The sequence below is a fragment of the Scyliorhinus canicula genome, chromosome 12, assembly GCF_902713615.1.
Source record: "Scyliorhinus canicula chromosome 12, sScyCan1.1, whole genome shotgun sequence".
In the NCBI taxonomy this organism is placed as follows: Eukaryota; Metazoa; Chordata; class Chondrichthyes; order Carcharhiniformes; family Scyliorhinidae; genus Scyliorhinus; species Scyliorhinus canicula.
The window spans coordinates 113,040,565-113,064,029 of NC_052157.1; the positions used below are offsets into that span (position 1 = coordinate 113,040,565).

A 23,465-nucleotide genomic window follows, 5' to 3' on the forward strand; every position below is an offset into this window, starting at 1 on the left:
CGGAGATCAGAGTCCGAATGCCCTTGACTGGTGAAGTGTTCCCCTACTGGAATTGGAACATTCCCCGACTGGAAGGGATCCAAATTCGCACCTTAATACACCAACATCTTCATGCACAAGCTTGAACAAGACCCCCTCACCGCACAGGACCTTCAACCGCCGTTATACACCAGATACATCGATGACATTTTTTTCCTTTGGACTCACAGCGAAGAATCACTGAAAGGACTACACAATGACATCAATAAGTTCCATTCCACCATCAGACTCACCATGAACTACTCTCCAAAATCAGTTGCATTCTTAGACACACTTGTCTCCATCAAGGACGGTCACCCCAGCACTTCGCTTTACCGCAAGCCCACAGACAACCTCACGATGCTCCGCTTCTCCAGCTTCCACCCTAAACACATTAATGAAGCCATCCCCTATGGACAAGCCCTCCGTATACACAGGATCTGCTCAGACGAGGAGGAGCATAACAGACATCTACAGACGCTGAAGGATGCCCCCATACGAATGGGATATGGCGCTCGACTAATCGATCGACAGTTCCAACGCGCCACAGCAAAAATCCGCACTGACCTCCTCAGAAGACAAACACGGGACACAACCGACAGATTACCCTTCGTCGTCCAGTACTTTCCCGGAGCGGCGAAACTACGACATCTTCTTCACAGCTTTCAACACGTCATCGTTGAAGATTAACATCTTGTCATCCCCACACCTCCACTACTTGCCTTCAAACAACCGCGCAACCTCAAACAAACCATTGTTTGCAGCAAACTACCCAGCCTTCAGAACAGCGACCATGACACCACACAACCCTGCCATGGCAATCTCTGCAAGACATGCCAGATCATCGACACGGATACCACCATTGCACGTGAGAACACCACCCACCAGCTACGCGGTACATACTCTTGCGACTCGGCCAATGTTGTCTATCTCACACGCTGCAGGAAAGGATGTCCTGAAGTGTGGTACATTGGTGAGACCATGCAGATGCTGCAACAACGAATGAATGGACATCGTGCGACAATCACCAGGAAGGAATGTTCCCTTCCAGTCGGGGATCACTTCAGCAGTCAAGGGCATTCAGTATTAAGGTATCCAGTGTGGCCAGAAAGAGAAATAAAGAGAGGGAAAGAAAGCATGGATTGAGACAGTGTGTGGTAGCGCGGCCCCTTTAAGCGGGGGCGGGAGATGCTTCGCGGGCCATGTGACCCATCCGGAGCCTGCGGGGACAGGGTGCGCGAACCTTAGCCTGTCAGGCATCTAGGCGCGGGCCTTGCTGGTGTATATCAGAGTAAGCTTCAGAGTCACAGGGACTCGATCTGTGTTGGAGTTGTGCTGTTCTGTGTTTATCTTTTGTTAAATAAATCACCGTTGTGATTCAACACTATCTCGTCAGATTGCCTCCCACCACAGCATTGGCGATGAGAATAAATCAATCCAGTCGAAGGACAGTCGTCGAATTTTGAAAGGAGGAGAAGAGTGGCCTCACAGAGTTCCGAAGAAAGAGAAAACAGCGTCAGCAGTCGAATAGCTATGTCACTATTCATGAAAATTTATCTGGAGGTTGAAAGTTGGGGCCAATATGCCGAAAGGCCTCGATACTTTTTCGCTGCCAACGAAATCATGGCAGAAGATAAACAGAAAGTAATATTATTTACAGCTTGCGGCCCACAAACAAAAAACCTAGTGCGAAGCCTAATATCTCTGGAAGCTCCAGACTCCGAGTCCTTTGATCAATTGGTGTAACCAGCGAGGGGCCATTCCAATTCCTGATCCTCCATTATTATGGAGTGTAATAAATTCCATACAGCTATTAGACGGCCTGCTTTAGTAACAGATGTCAGAACATTGTGAATTTGGTACGTCTCTTAGCAACATGTTATGTGACTGGTTGGTTTGCAGGATTAATAACTCAAATATTCAGAAGAGGTTACTGTCAGAAACCAAAGTATCCTTGGACAAATCGTTAGAGGTGGCTCAAGTCACTGAAAACGCTGAACAAAGCACTTTTGAAGTACAAGGTGAGCAGAGCAAGATGAACCAGTAATGGCGGGAAGCAGCGGCTGCTTGTACTTCCTGGAGTGAGTGATCAGCAGAGTCTGAGAAGAAGGAACGTGACCGGCAGTCACAAGGGTTAGAGGCTTGTTACCATTGGGGCGGAGAGCATTCCAAAGAATGATGCAAGTGTTGGAATTCATCTGTTTCAGATGTAATAGAAAAGGCCACAAATAAGCCAGATGCAGAGTCAGAAAGACAACTCCCAACTCCCCCCAAAAATGCTCCAGTCACCAAGCTTGAAGAAGACCCTGAGGAAAATTTTGAAGTATATAAACTCAATAAGGTGAGATTACGTAAAACAACCCCCCCCCCCCCCCCCCCCCCATTGTGTTTGTCCTTGCCATCAACGGCCGTCCACTTAAGATGGAAGTTGATACATGGGCGGCTGCCACTGGGCGATCCACTGGGTGGGTTGCAGCCTGTGAATCTCAGCAGGTACTTTGTCTCTTTATCCACTTATACTGGGAAGGCACTGAAGATATTGGGAATGGCATCAATACCAGTACTGTACCAAAACCAGTCAGACCAGCTGCCTTTAACCGTGGAGATCGGACAGAAAAGGCGTGAAAGCAAAGATCGACATCGAGCCAGAAGCAACATCAGCACCTAATGCTCTGCACCAGAAAGTAGAGGTGGAGTTGAAGTGTCTGGAAGACCCAGGGGTAATTACTGTAGCACAGTTTTCAGAATGGGCAGCACCCATCGTCCCAGTGTTGAAGTTGGACCACACAGTCCGGACCTGCAGTGATTATAACATGACCGTGAACAGGGCTCCTAAAGTAGATAAATATCCTGTACGTAGGATAGGAAATTTATAGGAGGAGGCCTCAAATACACCAAGAGAGATTTAAGTCATGCATACCAGCAACTTGAGCTGGAAGATCAGTCAAAAAAGTTTGTCACCATAAATACTCATAAAGGTTAGTTCCAATATATGAGATTTCCTTTCAGTATCTCGACGGCCTGTATGATATTCCAACTCACAATGGAGAGCCTATTGCAGGGAATTCCGAAGGTTGTCTTGTATCTGGATGATGTCCTTGTGACAGGAGCAACACCAGAGGAACACAGAGAAAATTTGGAAGAAGTCTTCAAGAGATTTAAAGAAGCTGGTATTTGTCTAAAGCAAGAGAAGTTCACGTTTCAGGCTGATGATAGCATGTATTTAGGTTTCAGAGTTGATGCGAAGGGATTGCATCTACTTAAAGATAAGATAAAGGCAATAAAAGGGGTACCTGAACAAAGGAATACATCCTTGGAGTACCTAGTTCAAGGGAACTAGACCTCTGTTGTGGTCGTGCTGTTCTGTATAAAAGAAGACCCAAAGGAAAAGTTTGAAGTATATAAGCTGAACAAGGCGAGATGACATAAAACTCCCCCCACCCCACCCCCCATGTGATTTAACACTACCTTGTTGTTTTCCCTCCAAATACACAGAGAAAGTAAAAAGGCACAAAAAGGAAAAGAAAAAATGTTAAAGTTTTCATAAATGTTTTAAAAAACTCTCCAACAACAATTTCCAACATGAAGGAATGAGATTGAACACTCTAAATTGTTTCTTTTCTGAGCCAGAGAGGTTGATTGTTATTAGATCAACAATGATAATTTCTTTAAAAGTCTACTGATATATTTAACACCATACCTAATGCTCTGATGTGAAACCATGGGAAATTAACATGTAAATCCAGCTGGATCTTAAAAATAAAAAGGAGCCATGGGGTGAGATGCTGTTTGTGTGAAACAAATAGCTCAGTGGTGTAAATCGATCAGTAAACTCTGTGATTCATGGCATATCTCTTAATCCCCCAAATCCCCTACCACTGTGTGTTATCTCCCCAGCAAGATTCAGCTCGATGAACCAGGTCTATCATACAGTTAATAACAGGAGCATATATTCATGTACAGTCATATAAATGTTCAAGTTGTTTTCTTAAAAATGGACAAACTGTCATATGAGGAGAGATTGACTAGGTTGGGATTGTTCTTGCTGGAGTTCAGAAGAATGAGGGGGGATCTCATAGTGACCTATAAAATTCTAACAGGACTAGACAGGGTAGATGCAGGGAAGATGTTCCCGATGGTGGGTGTGTCCAGAACCAGGGGTCATACTCTGAGGATTCATGATAAACCATTTCGGACAGAGATGAGGAGATATTTCTTCACTCAAAGAGTGGTGAGCCTGTGGCATTCATTACCACAGGAAGTAGTTGATGCTAAAACATTAAATATATTCAAGAGGTGGCTAGATTTAGCATTTGGGGCAAATAGGATCAAAGGTTACGAGGAGAAAGCAGGATTAGGCTATTGAGTTGGATGACCAGCCATGATCGTGATAAATGGCGGTGAAGGCTCGAAGGGCCAAAAGGCCTCCTCCTGCTCCTATCTTCTATGTATCTATGAATCCTTCTTTCTACACGCTCCGTACAAACTTCCCAGGGAGCCCCACTGTAAAATGTCTCCCAGGCCTCACAGTTAAATTAAAACAAAGTTGCAGAATGCCCATGCACCTTACATCCCAGTTTGCAACATTTGCTTTCCTGAAAAGGATTATTTATATCCTTTGCACAGTTCAGAGGTAGTTGTATTCAATCCCCTCTGTCAGCATTTATTCTAGTATCCCTCGATTGCATTTTATCCAGATGTTTATCAAACTGACTTTTCCCTGCCACATTTTCCCCTCCCTTTCTTGTGACATTATACAAATGTACAGCATGTGAAGAGTTAATGTTATGTTAAGCCTAGCCACTAGAGGGAGCTAAGGGACAGTACTATAAATTGCACTGGCTTGTAAGCTAAGGGGAGGAGATTAGACTGGAGCTGACGAAGATATGATTCAGTGTATTGCAGAGCTAGTTAAGATATAATAGTTATAATTAGTGGCCAGAGATAGTGTTAGTGAGTGTGGTTTAATTCTTACGTGTTTGCTATTCAGAATAAATGTCGAACTCAAATTTAGTAGTGTTAATAAAGTTAGTTTGGTTCTTCAAAAGAGCTTTTTGTATCTTTGTGATCAATACGCCTTCCATCCTGAAACCCCTCGCAAAGATCGCTACATTTCTGGCCGCCTCAATACATTTACTCCCATCTGTCAGCTGGTCATTCTCGTAGGAGCCAGTGATGATCAGCAGACCTTCCGCCAGCAGGAGGGAGTTCCATCACTTTGCATCTTCACAATTGCCTCCACTGGATTCCCAGGCAGGCTTCTATTGAATGTGACGGTGTTAATTTAATTTAAACTGGAGAAGTTCAGAACATTTGGAGCCCCAAATTCAGTTCACTCCTCCTTTTAGATTGCGCGTGAGCGGAAAGATACTGCAGGTAAACAGTTCAACTTCATTGGACTTTGCTTTCCTCCTTCGTAGAAACCGTACCCGCCTTACCCGCCTTTGATTGTGGCGTCCGAGGGAATGTGATACAAAGACCCATTTCGAGAATACTTGGCGGTATCAAATCGAAAGAATACGAGTGGCCATGGCAAGTCGTCATTGATCTGCCAAACAAAGTAAGTGAACATCGTTTGAAAGCTTCCAAATAACAGAATGTTAAGAGTGCTGTTAAATATGTCAAGAAAGCAGAACACCCACCTGGCGCCCATGAATGTTTCCACTTTGATCTTTCAACTATTAACGGCTTCTCTTTCGGGACCCACTCAATAGTGTTTCCTTCTCCACCCTACCTATGTTCTGCCTTCCAACTCCCATTATCACTCTTTCCACATCCTTTCCAAGATTTTCTTTCCCGTCCCACCTATCTTTCCATTTTTAAAATACCTCGCTGTCCTTCAGAACCCAGCCTCTCTCCCCATTTCTTCGGAACTGAATCCCCTGTGATCTTGGTGTCTTCATGCAATTGATCCTTTCTGTACAGCTTCCCATTTGTACCAACGTGCCATATTCCTTCATGGGATTTTTCTTTGGTGGTGGAAAGCTCAAATTAGCTGAATCCACCTGACCCAGCAGTAAGACTCCCTCAGAACACGTTTCTGTCATGAGAATAGTGAGGCCTCTCTGGAAGAGGTTTGCTTCAGGAAACCACCGAGTCTCCGATTAATGAAACGCTGCCAAAAATTAATGTTACACCGGTAAAAGCAACAGAGGCCCTTCTTTTTTAAGCTAGTGCCATCATTAAGTACTCCCCATGATAGGTCTAGCACAAACTAAGTTCAGGATATAAGACACGATTTAGTGGCCTCGGTTTGCATGAGTGAGAGCCCGATGAGGCCGGTGAATAGCTGGTGAGGCTAAAAACGCACCAAGCGCAAAACCGTTTACAATGCAACCGGCCCGCTCCCATAGGCAAATTCGGGATCCTGCCGTAGCGTGGTGAGAAACCAATAACCACCACTTAAGTACTATTTCCAGACAATTAACGGGAGCCACCCCATATCCAGCAGCCTGCCGTCATTCAGCGGCCTCCCCAGCAAGTGCTCACGTTGGCGCCGATTAGTGCTCCTTTTAAAAAACATGAACCTGGCGGAAGGCTACTTCGAGGATCCTGGTAGATGAGGTGACGCAAGGCAGCTGTTTGTGAAGCAAGGTTGGGGATGAATTTTCTTCAGAAATTCACTACACCAAGGAATCTCAGAACTGCTTTTTTTATCTTCTGGGATGGATATATTCCGATATTTGGTCACCCAGAAGGGAATCTGCTGGTCTGGTCTACATGTGACTCCAGACCCACAGCAATGTGGTGGACTCTTTTTTTTAAAATGCCACTCAGTTTGACTTGCCTGCGATGCCCACATCCCATGAAAGAATAAAGGCCCTCATACCAGTTCTCCTTGACCTCCTCACATGCTTCTCCTAACTGCTTCTCTATTTGTCCTCCTTCTTTCCGTCATAACTAATATTTCATCGTTCTTCCGTCTCCTCCTCTCTTGACTGCCTCAGTCACTGCATGCTCTGTGCTCTGTTTCAAAGCATAGTAAGACCTCACAAAGAGCAATGAGAATGTTGATCAGCTAAGCATTTTTAGTTTCCTGTGGGGGGAAATGCTCGGGGCATTTATCTCTCCTTTGAATAGTACCCTGCTGCCCTCAACATTTATACAAAATAGGTGCATGGAGACTCAATTTAATTTTCAAAGATGCCAGTTCAAACAATGTCTGTGCACATTTGATGGGCCAACTGGCCTTCTTCTGCACAGTAGGGATTCTATGACTTTATGAATCACTCCCTCTGTTCCCACTCTTCAAGTAGTCTGAAGTTTTTTCAAATTGTTCCACCTATTATTTTTATTTTCTGCCATTTCTCTGTATAGGAATTCTGTGGAGGTTCAATCATCTCAAGACACTGGGTTCTCTCTGCTGCACACTGTTTTAATGATACTATAGGAGAGATTACCAACTTTACTGTATCGGCTGGTAAGAGCAAGATCTTTTAAAAAGATTTGTCCAGTTCTTCGAGGAACTGGTTTTGTCCGTCTGACTCATTGGCCGGCATTCTCACCTCTGAATTCAATCATTTAGGAGGAAAAGCTCAACTCCGGGATTTTAGCTGATCATTCATTCTAACACTGAGGGGGTGCTGCATTGTCAGAGGTGCCAAATTTTGGATCAGGCGTTAAGCTGAGACTCAAAGCATCAGAGAATGCAAGAGTTGTCATGAAATGCCGCTTGACAAAGAGTATGGAGTTCTCCTAGGGTTTCCAAATCGACGCAGACACAAGGAGAACGCACAAACTCCACACACAGTCCCCCAAGGCCGGAATCGAACCCGAGTCCCTGGTGCTGTGAGGCAGCAGTGCTAACCACTGAGCCGCCTCCGCTCTTATAGCTGTTGTTTATGAAGGCCTTATTTTCAGACTGTTGCAGACCTTTCAAGTGTTCCACCAGCCCCTGGCAGCCACCCACCTTCTCTCCATCCCCATTTCCAAGAGTAGAGACCTATATTGAACCAATGGACACCTGGCCAGCCACAGACTATGTTAATTCAGATGGACCCCATCTGACAGTTGAGTGCAGTGGAGACACTGGGGCTCTGCAATGGATTGGAATTATTTATTAGTCCTTTACTAATTGTTATACCTTGAATCAAAATACAACACAATGGCTCTTTCAGCTGTCAGTTTATCACAGGAAATGCCAGTAGGAATAAAAAAAGGGTTTCTTATATAAATTGTGTAGAAGGGGATCAATTCTGACCTTGGTCTAAGAGATGGGAATTAATTTACGATCGTTCCCTTTCAGGTTCCATCAGAAGAAGGGAAGGTTTGCAAAGATTAACTGTGGAAGAAGTGATCATCCATGAAGATTTTAGCTCACCCTCAGAGATGAACAACGATATTGCTCTTTTGAAGACTAAGGATCCCTTCATATTCAATCCTCATGTGAGGTACCTACCACTCACTTTGGGTAGTAGAATGTTCAAAGTTTGCTTGAACACTTTGTGGGTGAGGAGAGTCAGATAGGAAATAAAAGAGGAGTGATCTATTGAAAAGATAAATGCCTTGATGACAGGATGCTTGTGAAATGCTTTTCAAAAAGATTACTGTGTGGATGGAGGCCATTCGGTCCTTTGTGGCAATGCTGACCTTTTGGTTCTGTAGTCCAAAGCCATGCTCTCCGAATAATTTATTATTCTGGGTATTTGTTTGATGGGGGCAGGTGGTGTATTGTTGTATCAGGAGAGGGGTTGAGTAAGACACTCAAATTTGGTCTCCCCACCCCATCTGCAAGGTTTCAGAACAAGAAAATGGGCCTCCAGCTCCACCTTGTACCAACACGAGGAAATGTTATACAGAGCAGGGGAAAGGTCGGCCTGGTGGCGCAGTGGTTAGCACTGCTGCCTTACACTGTCAAGTCCCAGCCCCAGGTCACTGTCATGTCTGCATGGGTCACACCCCCCACAACCCAAAGATGTGCAGGTTAGGTGGATTGGCCACGCTAAATTGCCCCTTCATTGAAAAAAATAATTGGGTACTCTAAATTTATTTTTTAAACAGATACAGAGCAGGAGGCACCAGTAATGCTGTTTGCCGAACACAAGGTGCAGACGTTCTACTTATTCTTAAAGGCAGGCTGCCTCTCAAAGAACAGGTGAAAGAAAATGATTAGCACAGTAGACATTGTTGGAAAACGAACACTGGGGCAGACAGAGCAATCCAAATAAACGGATGCGGCACTGGAGGCATGAGTGCTTCAGGTAGGCAGGAGGAGGGACTCCATGGTTCTCTAAGGACAGGGAGTGGAGGGGGGAGGAGACAGGAGACCCTTAAAGACCATTCATGGAAGAGAGTGGGGGCAATGACCAGAGAAGTCAGTTCCCCAAGTCTGGGCAGAGGGTCTTGCAGGAGTGCCACAAAGTGACCTCACAATGGCCCCATGAGGTTGGTAAAGGTCAGTGAGTATAACTCACCTCCTGACTCCCCAAATCCTGGCCACCATCTACAAGGAGTCAGGAGTGTGAGAGAATACTTGCCACTTGCCTGGATGAGTGCAGCTCCAACTTGAGAAGCTCAACACCATCCAGGACAAAGCAGCCCGCTTGATTGGCACCCCATCCACAAACATTCAATCCCTCCACCACCGACGCACAGTAGTAGTCGTGTGTACCATTTACAAGATGCACTGCAGGAACTCACCAAGGCTCGTTAAGCAGCACCTTCCAAACCCATGACCACTACCATCTAGAAGGACAAGGGCAGCAGATACCTGGGAACCCCACCATCTGGAGGTTCCCCTCCAAGTCACTCACCACCCTGACTTGGAAATACATCGCTGTTCCTTCACTGTCACTGGGTCAAAATCCTGGAATTCTATCACTAATAACACTATGGATGTACCTACATCACACAGTCTGCAGTGGTTCAAGAAGCCAGCTTACCACCACCTTCTCAAGGACAGCTAGGGATTGGCAATAAATGCTGGACCAGCCAGCCACGCCCTCATCCCGTAAATGATTAAATAAAAAAATTAATAAGACCTCCTCACCAGACCTCTCACATTGCTCAATGCACCACACTCTCATCACTCATCCAGCACCAATCCATGGCCCTCAGGACTCACCCACAAGATCCAGATAGTTCACCTCACCCTCGCAGGCTTTCCAATGTTGCCAAACTTACACCCACCACTAATTGCCTCTACCTACCTCCAGCTATTCAGCTATGGAAGGCACAGCACCCAAACAGCCACTGACATCCTGTCCTCTCTCTCAGAGGACAAAGTGGCACACAATAGAACTTTTATGAGTGAGGATCCCGAGTCCTAATGAGGAAGATTGCTTTCAGAGTCATGCTGCTATCTCTAATGCTGATAACATTGAGGATATTCTCCCTCAGGATCTCTCATTGCTAGAGGGATGGAGTTTAAGATTAGGGAGGTTATGCTGCAACTGTATAAGGTGTTAGTGAGGCCACACCTGGAGTATTGTGTTCAGTTTTGGTCTCTTTACCAGAGAAAGGACGTACTGGCACTGGAGGGTGTGCAGAGGAGATTCACTAGGTTAACCCCAGAGTTGAGAGGGCTGGATTACGAGGAGAGATTGAGAGGGGGGGGGGGGGGGGGGGGGGGGGGGGGGCGGGATCTTATAGAAACATATAAAATTATGAAGGGAATAGATAGGATAGATGCGGGCAGATTGTTTCCACTGGCGGGTGAAATCAGAACTAGGGGGCATAGCCTCAAAATAAGGGGAAGTAGATTTAGGACTGAGTTTAGGAGGAACTTCTTCACCCAAAGGGTTGTGAATCTATGGAATTCCTTGCCCAGTGAAGCAGTTGAGGCTCCTTCATTTAATGTTTTCAAGATAAAGATAGATAGTTTTTTGAAGAATAAAGGGTTATGGTGTTCGGGCGGAAAAGTGGAGCTGAGTCCACAAAAGATCAGCCATGATCTCACTGAATGGTGGAGCAGGCTCGAGGGGCCAGATGGCCTACTCCTGCTCCTAGTTCTTATGTTCTTATGAACTTTATTCACTTGCTGTCAGGGTCTCCTGCCCTTTTAAATAACACCACTGCAGAGCCAATCTTGCTGCTTCATTCTTCCTTTTACATTTCTGGACAGCACACCACTGCCAGGAGTGGAATTTGGTGCCCTGGTGTCCTTTCAACCAGTCTGGTTGTATGACATCAGGATTCATACCTGTTTCCATGTATTGTGGCCTATTCTCTGTGTGAGCTCATATCAATGCCAATCACCTCAGAGCAGGAAGGGGGTGTTAATCCACCATCTGAACTCCTCTACTCTGTTTAACTGGGGAGAGGGAGCCAACAGGGGGAACTTTCTCCTCGAAAGGTTTTCAGACATCAGGACTATTTCCTTGTCCCAACCCCACACAGATCAGAGGGATTCTTCCGGGAGGTGACCAATTAACACTCCAGCTCTACATTCACTATCCAATTAAGGGCAGCGGATGGGTTGCCGGAGTCGGGTGCACCAGGGAACTGGGCTCACTCTAGCAAAGAGTGTGAGGGCAGTAAGTGTGCTGCTGAGGGCCAGATTGATGGAGTAGCGCTGCAGCCACCTTTACGGTCAGAGTGGATGCACAATTCACTGCATATGGTCATCGGAAACGTCCATCTCCAAAATGTCTTCACTCGATGATGAGGCAGCGATACGGTAAGGCTGCCATTTGCTGCTGGTAATCTCCATCAGCATCCTCAAAGGTAATGAGAATCTGACCTCTCACAGTGAGCCTGCCTTCTCTCACCCACTAGGAAGCAGTGTAGTAGTGGGGGGGTTCATGCTGCTGGTGTTTTTATCACCAAACCACAGAATTGTCACAGCATAGAAGGAGGCCATTTGGCCCATCGTGCCTGCATCGGCTCTCCAAGCGGGCATTATGTCTAATTCCTATTGTCCTTCCTTTTCCTCATATCCCGGCACATTGCTTCTACTCCAGTAATCATCTAATGTCCTCTTGAATGCCTGGATTGAACCTGCCTCCACCACACTGCCAGGCAGTGCATTCCAGACCCCAACCACTCGCTGTTTGAAAAGGTTATTTTTTTCTCACATTACATTTGCCTCTTTTGAAATTCACTTTATATCCTCCTCGTTCACTTATTGCCTCCTCGTTCTTGATCCTTTTATGAGCGGGAACAATTTCTCCCTCTACCCAGCCCCCTCATTATTTTGAACACTTCTATCAAATCTACCCTTAACCTCCTTCTCTCCAACGAGAACTTTCCCAAACTCCTCAATCTATCCTCATAGGTTTTGTAGTGAGATCCAAAGATAGTGAGGGTCTGGAGACAGTGGGGGTCATGATTAGCACAACAACAGGGCGTCCCGATACAAGCGGGGGACTGGGGGATGTGGTGTGCTAGCGTCCCGGTCACAAGATTCCAGCTGCAACCAAATATAAAGGCTAATTGCCCTTTGTTGTGCCTTAATTGAAAACCAATGCATGTTATATTACTGTTTGGTAATATATCTTGTTACTCTTTGTTTCGTAATCCAAAATGGTCAGATGGTGTGATCCTGAAGAAACCACCAATCTTTAACTTAAAGCAAAACTATTGATTAATATTGAGTTTGCACACTCCACAGAACTACAGCTAGTAATCCAGTAATCTATATTAAAGCATTAACTAATTTAAACTACACGTGCTAAAGTAAGGTGTGCTCTATCTCTCTTATACACTACTGTCTAGTCACTCCTGGTTGGAAGAGACCAAGATCCTTTGCGATCTCATATTTATAGTGGGAACTAGTGGTGCCCTCTGGTGGTTGTGTTACCCTGAGATGTAATAATTAACCCTTTACTTGTCTACATATATGCATATTATTACAATGTCACAGCTGTCACAGGAAACCTGCGATAAAATCTTACCGTGGCAATATGTCAGGGTGCCGACCTGACAAGTGGCATTCCAATTTTCCATTCCACCCCACTTGGGCTGGGGAAGATTCGATCCAACATCTCACGCTCGATGTTCATATGTAAACCCAGTGGTTCCCAAAGTATGGAGTGAGACCACTGGTGGTCCACCAGGGTCCACCAGGAAGTCCGTGGGCTGGTCCAAATGCAACCGATTGACACGCAATGCCAGACTCGAGAACAGGCCAGAACCCTCAACCCACCACTCGCAGGAGATCACACAACCAGACAGTCAAGGGCCCACTAGACCCACAGCAATGTGTTTGACCCTTAGCCACACTCTGAAATGGACCAGCCACTCAGTTCAAGGGCAATTAGGGCTGGGCAACAAATTCTGGCTTTCCCAGTGATGCCCACATCCCATTAATTATTCAATATTTTAAAAATCAGTACGAGCTGTAAAATCAGTGAGAATATAGTTTCATAAGTAAGATTTATATTACTGTTGACTTTGTTTGATTATTGCAGATGTAAGTTTATAGTGTAAGGGCCCTTTCTGTTGATTCCCTTTTTTTTCATTCCTTTATTTTTGCTGTTAGCATTTTGATCCATGGATGCTTAATGGACTTATATCTTTAAGTAGAGCAAGGGAAATGAGGAATTCAAAGGTCACAAAACTAGAACCGCGCTAGTTTTGGACAGCAGAACACAGACCTTTCGGCACCCAAGAGATTGGTGGGACTTGGTGCGATTGGTTGGCTGGTGGCTAATGAATTGACCAAAAGGCTCTATTCTGCCCGGTAACAGGTGGTACTTGGATCATGCCTGAGTGGGATTATTTCCAAAGACCTTAGGAAAACAGAGTTTGAATCCTGGAAGGAAAGGACCTGCTCTCTCTCACTCCCATATGTATTCTCCAGTAAAACTGCTATATTTCTGAAACTGCAGAGACATGAATGAATCTACAGTGAAAACCTCAAACTGAAAGCCTAAATTTAAGGAAGGTGTGCTAGACAACCGTCTGAAACAAAGGCTCTTTATCCTTTTACTTATTATTTTATACCCTTCTCTTCCCCTCTGTGTTTGTTTGTCTTGTCTGTGCATGTGTGTCGAGGGTGGAGACAAGTTCAAGTGGGGGGTTAGGAATTAGATAATGGTTAACCATTTGTATTTGCTTCATATTTAATTACAGTTCTTGTTATTGATAAATGTAATTGTGTTTAAATTTACAAACCTGGTGACTGTAATTAATGGACAGCCAAAGGCCAAAGACGTAGGGTGTTTTTCTAATCATTATTGATCAATTTCAATTCTGTTGCAACTCCGGGTCAAGTGGGGCTGGAATTGACTAGCCTAGGGCGTCGTAACAATAGTTTCTCAGAAGAAGATTATTGGGCTGAATTCATAATACAAATTAAAATGTTGCCGATAAACATGTTGTTTTGTCTGTTTATAACATGAAAATGGCTAGACTTTTATTTCTGGGGTGAAATAATAATTTATTGATATTTTTAGAAACAAAATTGAAGTACGTAAATTTATTACAAGCGGGAGTGAAAAAACAACAAAATGTTTATCGTTTCCGTCAGTTCCTTTTAATCCTGATCAGTCTCTTTTTGCAATCCTGATCGAAAGCGGGTGGGGAAGATCAGTCCACGATTCATGGGATCTTTTGCCCCAACCAAGGGTCAGTGGACCAAACGATCTAAGAAGCCAGCTGAACCAACCCATCGGTTTATATCTTGCAGGCCCGTTTGTTTGCCTTGTACAAAGAGAAGCGCGGAGATACTTTCCTCGGTAGTGGGCACTTGGGATGAAGTGTGTCAGTATGAAGGTAACGCAAACGGCCCCAAGCTTCTTTCTTAACGGAAAATCCCAGGTGGACCAATAATTGGAAATAGTCCGATTGCGTCTTATGATTTGTGTGTGTCTTGTGATGCATCTCCCCCAGGTACAACTTCACTAGTCTCTCCCTCATTAGAGGACATGGTCCAAGATCTTCCATTCTCGCTGACGGTTGCGATTCTCCGGTGCCACTGAGTTTTGGCTGGAATGCCAAATTTCCCATTCTCGCTGGCAATGAATCCCGCCAGACAAGACTTCGAATCCCACCTGCAGTGTCCATTCTGACCAGTGGTTACCTCTGCTGCTCAATGTTTAACACAATGCAGTGATCCCTGTGGTGTCAGGACAATGAACCCATGTGAGCTGACTGCTGTAATCTCACGCATTGGAAAAGGAAAGAATTTACGTTGATATATTTCCAAGCTCCCACATGCATTTCTCCTATCTTTGGAAAGGTGGCATCCTTGAGTTAAATGTGGCCAATCTTAACCTCTCTCCTTGCTTGTAGTTTTACACATAAATGTGAACGAACAAAACAATATTTGCAGAGAATTTCAATAGATTCCAGAACACTTCCCACAACATTGGAAATGCCTGAACGCACAACACTATCCCTGTCCATGGGCTAAATTTCTTTCTCAGGCTAACAAATCTCTGACACCTTAGGCTGAACTTTCACAGAGTTGGGGAGATGCTACCGACTTTTACAAATGGTGGCTGAGACCAGATTCTGAGATCCCTGCCCCCAATTTACGTCAAAGCGGAATAAGGGTGCGAGATGGTGCAGGTTACAAACCTGCACTCTGCACTCCTGATTTGCCCACCTCCATTTCGGGGAGAGGAGTCTCCTAGCCCGCCACAATCTTCATGGAGTCCGGCCAGCTTTTCAAGGAGTCAAGGTTCACGATCCCCCAGAAAAGGCGTGAACCATTGTCTGGGTGAGGAAACATTTTGAAAGGTAAGTTTAAAAGGTCTTAGCCGTTCCCTTCTGCCAAGCTATGCTCCCTTCACTCACCCTCCATGGACCCTGATATCTTCCATGCCAACCTGTGTCCCTTCATCCACCCCCCCCCCGTGACATCTCATATCTTCCATGCCCATCAATTCACTTCCATGCCCATTCATAGAATTCTTACAGTGCACAAGGAGTCCATTCAGCACATTAAGTTCGCACTGACTCTCTGAAAGAGCACCCTACCATTGCCCAACCCTACCCCCATAACCCCACCTAACCTGCACATCTTTGGACACTAAGGGGAAAGTCAGCATGGCCAATCCAACTAACATGCACATCTTTGGACTGTGGGAGGAAACTGGAGCACCCGTAGGAAAACCAGGCAGACGACGGAGAGAAAGTGCAAACTCCACACAGTCACCCAAGGCTAGAATTGAACCCGGGTTCCTGGCGCTGTGAGGCAGCAGTGCTAATCACTGTGGTATTGTGCCGCCCCTCATGCACTATACATGCCGTACAGAACCAATGAACACTATAGTACAGTCATGGGCAACCTACGGCCCAGGGACCACATCCGGCCTACCTGGAGTCTGATTGCAGCCCACGAGGCATTTTGTTGACTGTTGCTCACACGAAGGGTTACCACATTCCGCTGATTTCCATCCACATAGATTTTGTCCCTACTGGTACAACTGAATTGATATGCACATAAAGCAAGGGCAAGTGAAGTGAGGTGCGTGCGATTGTATATAACATTGACTGTGATAGCAGTAATTTCAAAGTCTAAATATTTATTTTGCTTTTATCATTTGAAGTTGATAGTTTGATTCATATGTAAATGGTTAAACATTTTATATAACTCGTTATCAAATATTCAACACATATTTAATGTATTTAATTTTATGCAAGGGGATTAATGAACAAGCCCAATTTCAATCTTGCGGCCCACTGGAATGTATGGAGGCCTCTCTTGTGGCCCACTCACTAGGCCAGGTTGCCCGTCACTGCTATAATAACAATATCACATGTGAAAAAAGCTTTTTAAAAAGTTGTTTATTCATAACTTTCTGAAAAAACTGCTTTTGCTACACCCTTGTTTTGGTGTCAACCAACCAGACCTTTGAAGTATTAATAGCAGAAAATGTAAGCACTTAACTCCTCTGTCTTTTTTTTCTTTGATGGGTGTGGGTGACCCTGGCGAACCCAGCATTTGTTGCCCATTCCTGATTGCTCTTGAGAAGGCAGTGATCAGCTGTCTTCTTGAATCCCTGCAGTATATGTGGTGCAGGCGCACCCACAGCGCTGCTAGGAAAGGAATTCCAGGATATAATAATAATCTTTATTGTCACAAGTAGGCTTATATTAACACTGCAATGAAGTTTCTGTGAAAAGCCCCTAGCCCCTAGAAAAGCCACATTCCAGGGCCTGTTTAGATATATGGGGAGAGAATTCAGAATGTCCAAATTACCTAACAGCACGTCTTTCGGGACTTTTGGGAGGAAACCGGAGCACATTGAGGAAACCCACGCAGACACAGGGAAAATGTACAGACTCCGCACAGACAGCGACTCAAGCCGGGATCGAACCTGGGAACCTGGAGCTGTGAAGCCACAGTGCTAACTACTGTGCTACCGTGCTGCCCATAGTGCTACCGTGCTGCCCATATTGACTCAGTGGCAGTGACGGAACACCAGTGCAGTTTCAAGTCAGGATGTTCTGTGGTTTTGAGGGACATTGGATGTCAGACAATCATTTCTTTCTTTTTCAGCATTTCCCAATCTTACTTGACGGTCACCCCAATGTTGGTTGGTCAAACCCTTCATATCTTTCCCTTTCTTTTGTTGGATTTGGTGGGTAGTGTAGCAGCCGAAGGCCCTTCCTGCTGCTGACGCCCACCATTTATCTTGCCTGGCCCTGATTGGCTCAGCCACACCAATGGCTGCAGGTCAATCTGCCTGACAAAATAGGCCTCCTTTTGGGCCAGCACCAACAAACTGCTTCTTGACTTTACTCAGAAGATTAAGTGTCATTATCTTGGTACACATTAAAATAGCGATGCAAGATCAGTTGAATAATTGGAGTTGAATATCTTTTTCATGTTTCCTTGCAGATGGCCTCCTGACGGGTCACGGTGGAAGAATGCAAAAACTAATGTCAGGTTATGTGAGTGGGTGGGGATACTATGAAAAAAAAGCAAAAATATTATCTCATAACCTCTACCATGCACAAGTGGACATTCAGGTACAAAGTTTATGGTTTCTGTATTGTATCACCTTTCCCTCATAGCTCCTATTCTTTCTTTTTTTTAAAATTTAGAGTACCAATTCATTTTTTCCAATTAAGGGACAATTTAGCGTGGCCAATCCACCTACCCTGCACATCTTTGGGTTGTGGGGGCGAAACCCACGCAAACACGGGGAGAATGTGCAAACTCCACACGGACAGTGACCCAGAGCTGGGATCGAACCTGGGACCTCGGCACTGTGAGGCAACAGGACTAACCCACTGCGCCACCGTGCTGCCCTAGCTCCTGTACTTGGATAATTGACTAGAGTCCATGACCATAATAATATGGGTATACGATACCAGGGCAGCACGGTGGTGTTGAGTTTTAAGCTTAATACCTTTAAGATCTAGGGCGGGGAGTGGGCCTAGGTAGGGTGTTCTTTCAGAGGTCGGTGCTGACTCGATGGGCCGAAAGGACCCCTTCTGCACTGTGGGGACTCTATGGATTAAAGCTGTGGGGCCAAATCAGTGCCAATGCCCAATTCATGCAACTTGTGATGTCAAAAGAACCAGGGGTCAAGATAATGGATGCTGCCAGTTCTGCTGGCAATCTCCCAGCTGTACACTGGCGACGGACGCAGTGGCCACCAGTGACAGGCTGCACGCTGGGAGAGAAGATCCAGCCAGTCGGAAAACAGCCATCAGTTACAGAAGGGGAGCTCAGTGGAAAAAAGAACATAGATTTGAAAATGCACAATAAATGGTGTGGGTAGACTAACAATGAAAATATAAACCTGAAAATAACAGTTACATATAATAAGATTTGCACTTTTTATGACCACCGGGCATTACAAAGTTTTTCAGCCAATGAAGTATATTTGAAGTGTAGTCACTTATGTAATGCAGGAAGCATAGCAGCCAATTTGCACACCGCAAGATCCCACACAGCAATATAATAATGGCCAAATAATCTGTTTTTCTGATGTTGACTGAGGGATAAATATCGGCTAGGACACCGGGGAGAACCGCCCCGCCCCCGATCCTGGGATCTTTTATTTCCAGTTGCAGGAGATGGCAGGCTCAGTTCTAACAGCTCGTCTGGAAGACCATCACCTCTGACAGTGCAGCACTCCCTCTGTGTTGCACTGGTGGGTCACCTTGTTCCCAAGTCCTGGGATGAGGCTTGAACCCACGATCTTCTGCTGCAGAGGCACGAATGCTACCAACTGGGCCTTGACACTTTTAAAAAAAGTAATCTCCCCGAACAGGAATCAAATCCAGGGCATGGTGTTGAGAATGCTAGACCCAAGTCACAAGACTGCCAGGGAACTGATGAGTGGACACTTAGCACAATGTTCAGGCCAGTATTCTAACACAGGCTTTAGTTTACTTTTAAATGGATTGGCAGATCTATTAAAACAGCCACTATCGGTACAGGTCAAGCCACCTTCAATCATTTCTAGTATATTGACCTTTTAAATTGGCATTAGTTAGATTTTCCCCAATGCAGAAGTGATTATTGGATGGAAGGTTGTAATTACAGGATTCACACTTCTGGCAAGAGTAATCCCACACTGAGATAATCTGATATCAGAATCAAATACAGAACCCTCTGGATAGATAGATAGATAGAAATAGATAGAGAAATACAGCACAAAACAGGCCCTTTGGCCCACGATGTTGTGCTGAACTTTTGTCCTAGGTTAATCATAGAATTTTGGACACTAAGGGCAATTTATCATGGCCAATCCACCCAACCTGCACATCTTTAGAGTGTGGGAGGAAACCGGAGTACCCGGAGGAAACCCACGCACACACGGGGAGGATGTGCAGACTCCACACAGACAGTGACCCAAGTTGAAATCGAACCTGGGACCTTGGAGCTGTGAAGCAATTGTGCTATCTACAATGCTACCGTGCTGCCCTTAAGAAGAAATTAATCTACACTCCATTATTCTACCCTAATCCATGTACCTATCCAATAGTCCCTTGAAGGCCCCTAACTTTTCCGATTCAACTACTTCCACAGACAGTGCATTCCATGCCCCCATTACTCTCTGGGTAAAGAATCTACCTCTGACATCCCCCTTATATCTTCCACCATTTACCTTAAATTTATGTCCCCTTGTAATGGTTTGTTCCACCCGGGGAAAAACTCTCTGACTGTCTACTCTATCTATTCCCCTGATCATCTTATAAACCTCTATCAAGTCACCCCTCATCCTTCTCCGTTCTAATGAGAAAAGGCCGAGCACCCTCAACCTTTCCTCGTAAGACCTACTCTCCATTCCAGGCAACATCCTGGTAAATCTCCTTTGCACCTTTTCCAAAGCTTCCACATCCTTCCTAAAATGAGGTGACCAGAACTGCACACAGTACTCCAAATGTGGCCTGACCAAGGTTTTGTACAGCTGCATCATCACCTCACAGCTCTTAAATTCAATCCCTCTGCTAATGAACGCTCGCACACCATAGGCCTTCTTCACAGCTCTATCCACTTGAGTGGCAACTTTCAAAGATCTATGAACATAGACCCCAAGATCTCTCTGCTCCTCCACATTGCCAAGAACCCTACCGTTAACCCTGTATTCTGCATTCATATTTGTCCTTCCAAAATGGACAACCTCACACTTGTCAGGGTTAAACTCCATCTGCCACTTCTCAGCCCAGCTCTGCATCCTATCTATGTCTCTTTGAAGCCGACAACAGCCCTCCTCACTATCCACAACTCCACCAATTAACACCAATGGATGTAACCCATTTGCACGCATTTCCCTTTACGAGTGACCAGAATCTGAGAGCTCTTTGAATGTGGCCCAGGAGACATTTTGTTCATGGGTAGGGTGCCACATTCCACCGATTTCCATCCCCGTTTTTTTTTTCCTGCCGGTATGGCTGAAGTGATTCCCACGTAAAGCAAGGGGGGGGGGGGGGGGGGGGGGGGGGAGTGAGGTATGTGCTGATTGCTTACAACATTGACTGTGAGAGCCATGCTCTGCGGCAAACTGTATTTATTTTGTTTTTATCACTTGACGTTGATGACAGTTCTATTAATATATAAATTATAGACTAGAATCCCTACAGTGCAGATGGAGACCATTCACCTCATTGAGTCTGCACCGACCCTCTGAAAAAGCACTCCATTCAAGCCCACGACCCTGCCATTAACCTAACCTATATGCTCCTGGGCACTAAGGGGCAATTTAGCATGGCCAATGCACCTACCTGCACATCTTTGGATTGTGGGAGGAAACCGGAGCACCCAGAGGACACCCATGCAGACACGGGGAGAAAGTGCAAACTCCACACTGATAGTCACCCGAGGCCGGAATTCAACCCGAATCCCTGGCACTGTGAGGCAGCAGTGCTAACCACTGTGCCATCCGTGAGTAAGCATTTCCCATAACTCATGGGGTCACGGTTAATCAACAAGCCCAATTTCAGTCTTGTGGCCACTGAGCTGAAGGAGGGGCCCTCATGACGTGGATTCATTGGCCTGGGTTGACCATCACTGCTCTACACTCAGCAACCTGAGCGACCCGCTGAGCAGAAAGAAACATAATTAAAGTGTCATTATATTTGTTCACCGTGTTGCCAACTTCCATGCTAGTGCCTGCCTTCCTACATCAGCAATGACAAAGCAAACAGAGATAAATGACTCCATCTGTCCATCTGTGGTGATGGAGTTATCAAACATGAAAAGAAGTAACCAAACAATTCTCATGTTTACACATTCAAAATCTCACACTTGCTTCATAAGTCTGTCTGAACTGACGGTGAATTGGCCTTTGTTGAATTAGTCTACCTACCGGACTGGCCACTTCTACTCTCGATGTGCAGATACTGGACCAGGAGTACATTGGACTTATCATTTTAGCACATAAAAACTGTTGAGTTTTTTTGCTGTTTGGCATGTAAAAAAATCTGAAACCCCAACTTTCTTTCAAACCTCCTGTTCTCTGTTTTAACAGAGGGTGCAGGCAGCCAACCTGCTCCCAGGAGATGAGCAGGAGATGGTCGTAATGAGATTGCGTTCCACCATTTTAAGCTACCATGGCTGGCTGGGATTCCCAATCCTTGATCTCCCCATGACCCACCTTCCGATCATGCAGTCCAAATGCTTCCAATGTCCTTCCCTGAAACTTAATCTGCCCATCCTGACCATTCCAATCACTACCCCCCCCACCCCCCCCCCCCCCCCACCCCCCCCCCCCCCCCCCCCCCCCCCCCCCCCCCCCCCACCACCACCCCTTCCAATCTCTCCCCATAACTGCAAACTTGCAATCTCTCCTGTACCTTCTGATCTCTCTCACAACGTTTTTCATCTTCCAGGCCCACCCTTTCCCACCTCTGCCTCCCCCCAGCAATACCACCCAATCACCCCCTCCAGCACTCCAACCAAAGCCCCGACAATCTTTCCCCCTTCCTCCCCATTTCCTGGCCGAGGCCTCTTGCCAAAGACCTACATACTCGCTCGAGCTGCCAGGAACCATGTCCTTCCATTAAATTTAGCGAAAACTGAGAAAACTTGACTTTCTCCATTTTCTGATCTCAGAACATACCTTCCCAACTCCAGTAAATATCCAGATTATGAGGCTGTCACCCCCCCCCCCCCCCCCCCCCCCTGCACTTGTCTTAAAATTCTCCAAGTACAGATTAACTGAGCCGGCTCCAGGAGAAAGCACCAACCCCGGGTAAACTTGGTGATCAGGCTCGTTGGGGGGGAGGGGGAGGGAGGTTCCCAAAGAAATCCAGTGGAGCTGAGGGCATGCAGTGATCCCAGGTGGTAAGCTGAAGGCTGACGGGTTAAGCAACTTAAGAAAAGCGCTCAATCCGCCCTCAGGTAGCCCTTGGGTCACAATTCACAGCACCTAGGAGTGGTTGCTCTGTAGCTCTTCCTTCTGTTTACCATCCTCATGATCTTAAAGCAAGGCCTGAGGGAGGCCTGGAGAGTACACTGGGCTCTCTGGTGTTTAAAATGTGCAATATACTAGCTCTGGTAGTGTTCTGTTCTTTTGCAGCATCGTCTTACCTGTGGCTCACCACACCCATTAACTGAAGCCATGTTCTGTGCTAAAGGCGTCGCAACAGACAGCTGCAAAGGTAAGTCTTTCTTTGGTCACCCTACCCTGACCTTTTGTCCCCTTGCCTGAAGCCTTGGCTCCAACTACCTCACACAAGTAGCCATTGACAAGGGAGGGTATTTAACCATGAGTTATCATAGACAACTTCATTGTTCATCTCTACACAGACACAGACACATCACACACAGATGGGAACAAGACTCTGGAGGATTTTCCAGTTCCGAAATTAGGGATCCCGAGGCCAACTGTAGTGTCCTATGATCGCTCTGGGCTGGGATTCTCTGCCCCTGTTTTCTGATGGGTGTGAAAGCCACTGAGGGCGGAGAATCCAACGGGAATCCCAAAGCACCTTTTACGTTGGCGGAATTTCCCATTGAGATTGTTCCTGTCCTCCCAGCAAAAACGTAATGGGGTTCCTGCCATGAAAGGTCTGAACCCCATTACCATACATTTAAATATCATCAGCAGGCTTCCCCACTGTACTACCCCCCCCCCCCCCCCCCCTCCAAGGTTAGG

The 23,465-nt window shown here is 45.8% G+C and overlaps 1 protein-coding gene across 2 annotated transcripts in view; it reads left to right on the forward strand.

Annotated features, from left to right (window-relative positions):
• Positions 1 to 23,465, forward strand: part of LOC119974681 (complement factor B-like) — an 83,484-nt gene that overhangs the window by 53,945 nt on the left and 6,074 nt on the right. For both annotated transcript variants that reach the window (XM_038813789.1, XM_038813788.1), the window contains exons 11-16: positions 5,439 to 5,578; positions 7,336 to 7,438; positions 8,264 to 8,408; positions 14,588 to 14,673; positions 17,750 to 17,880; positions 22,887 to 22,968. In XM_038813789.1, the coding sequence (XP_038669717.1) occupies positions 5,439 to 5,578; positions 7,336 to 7,438; positions 8,264 to 8,408; positions 14,588 to 14,673; positions 17,750 to 17,880; positions 22,887 to 22,968 (687 nt within the window). The remainder of the gene's footprint in view (positions 1 to 5,438; positions 5,579 to 7,335; positions 7,439 to 8,263; positions 8,409 to 14,587; positions 14,674 to 17,749; positions 17,881 to 22,886; positions 22,969 to 23,465) is intronic.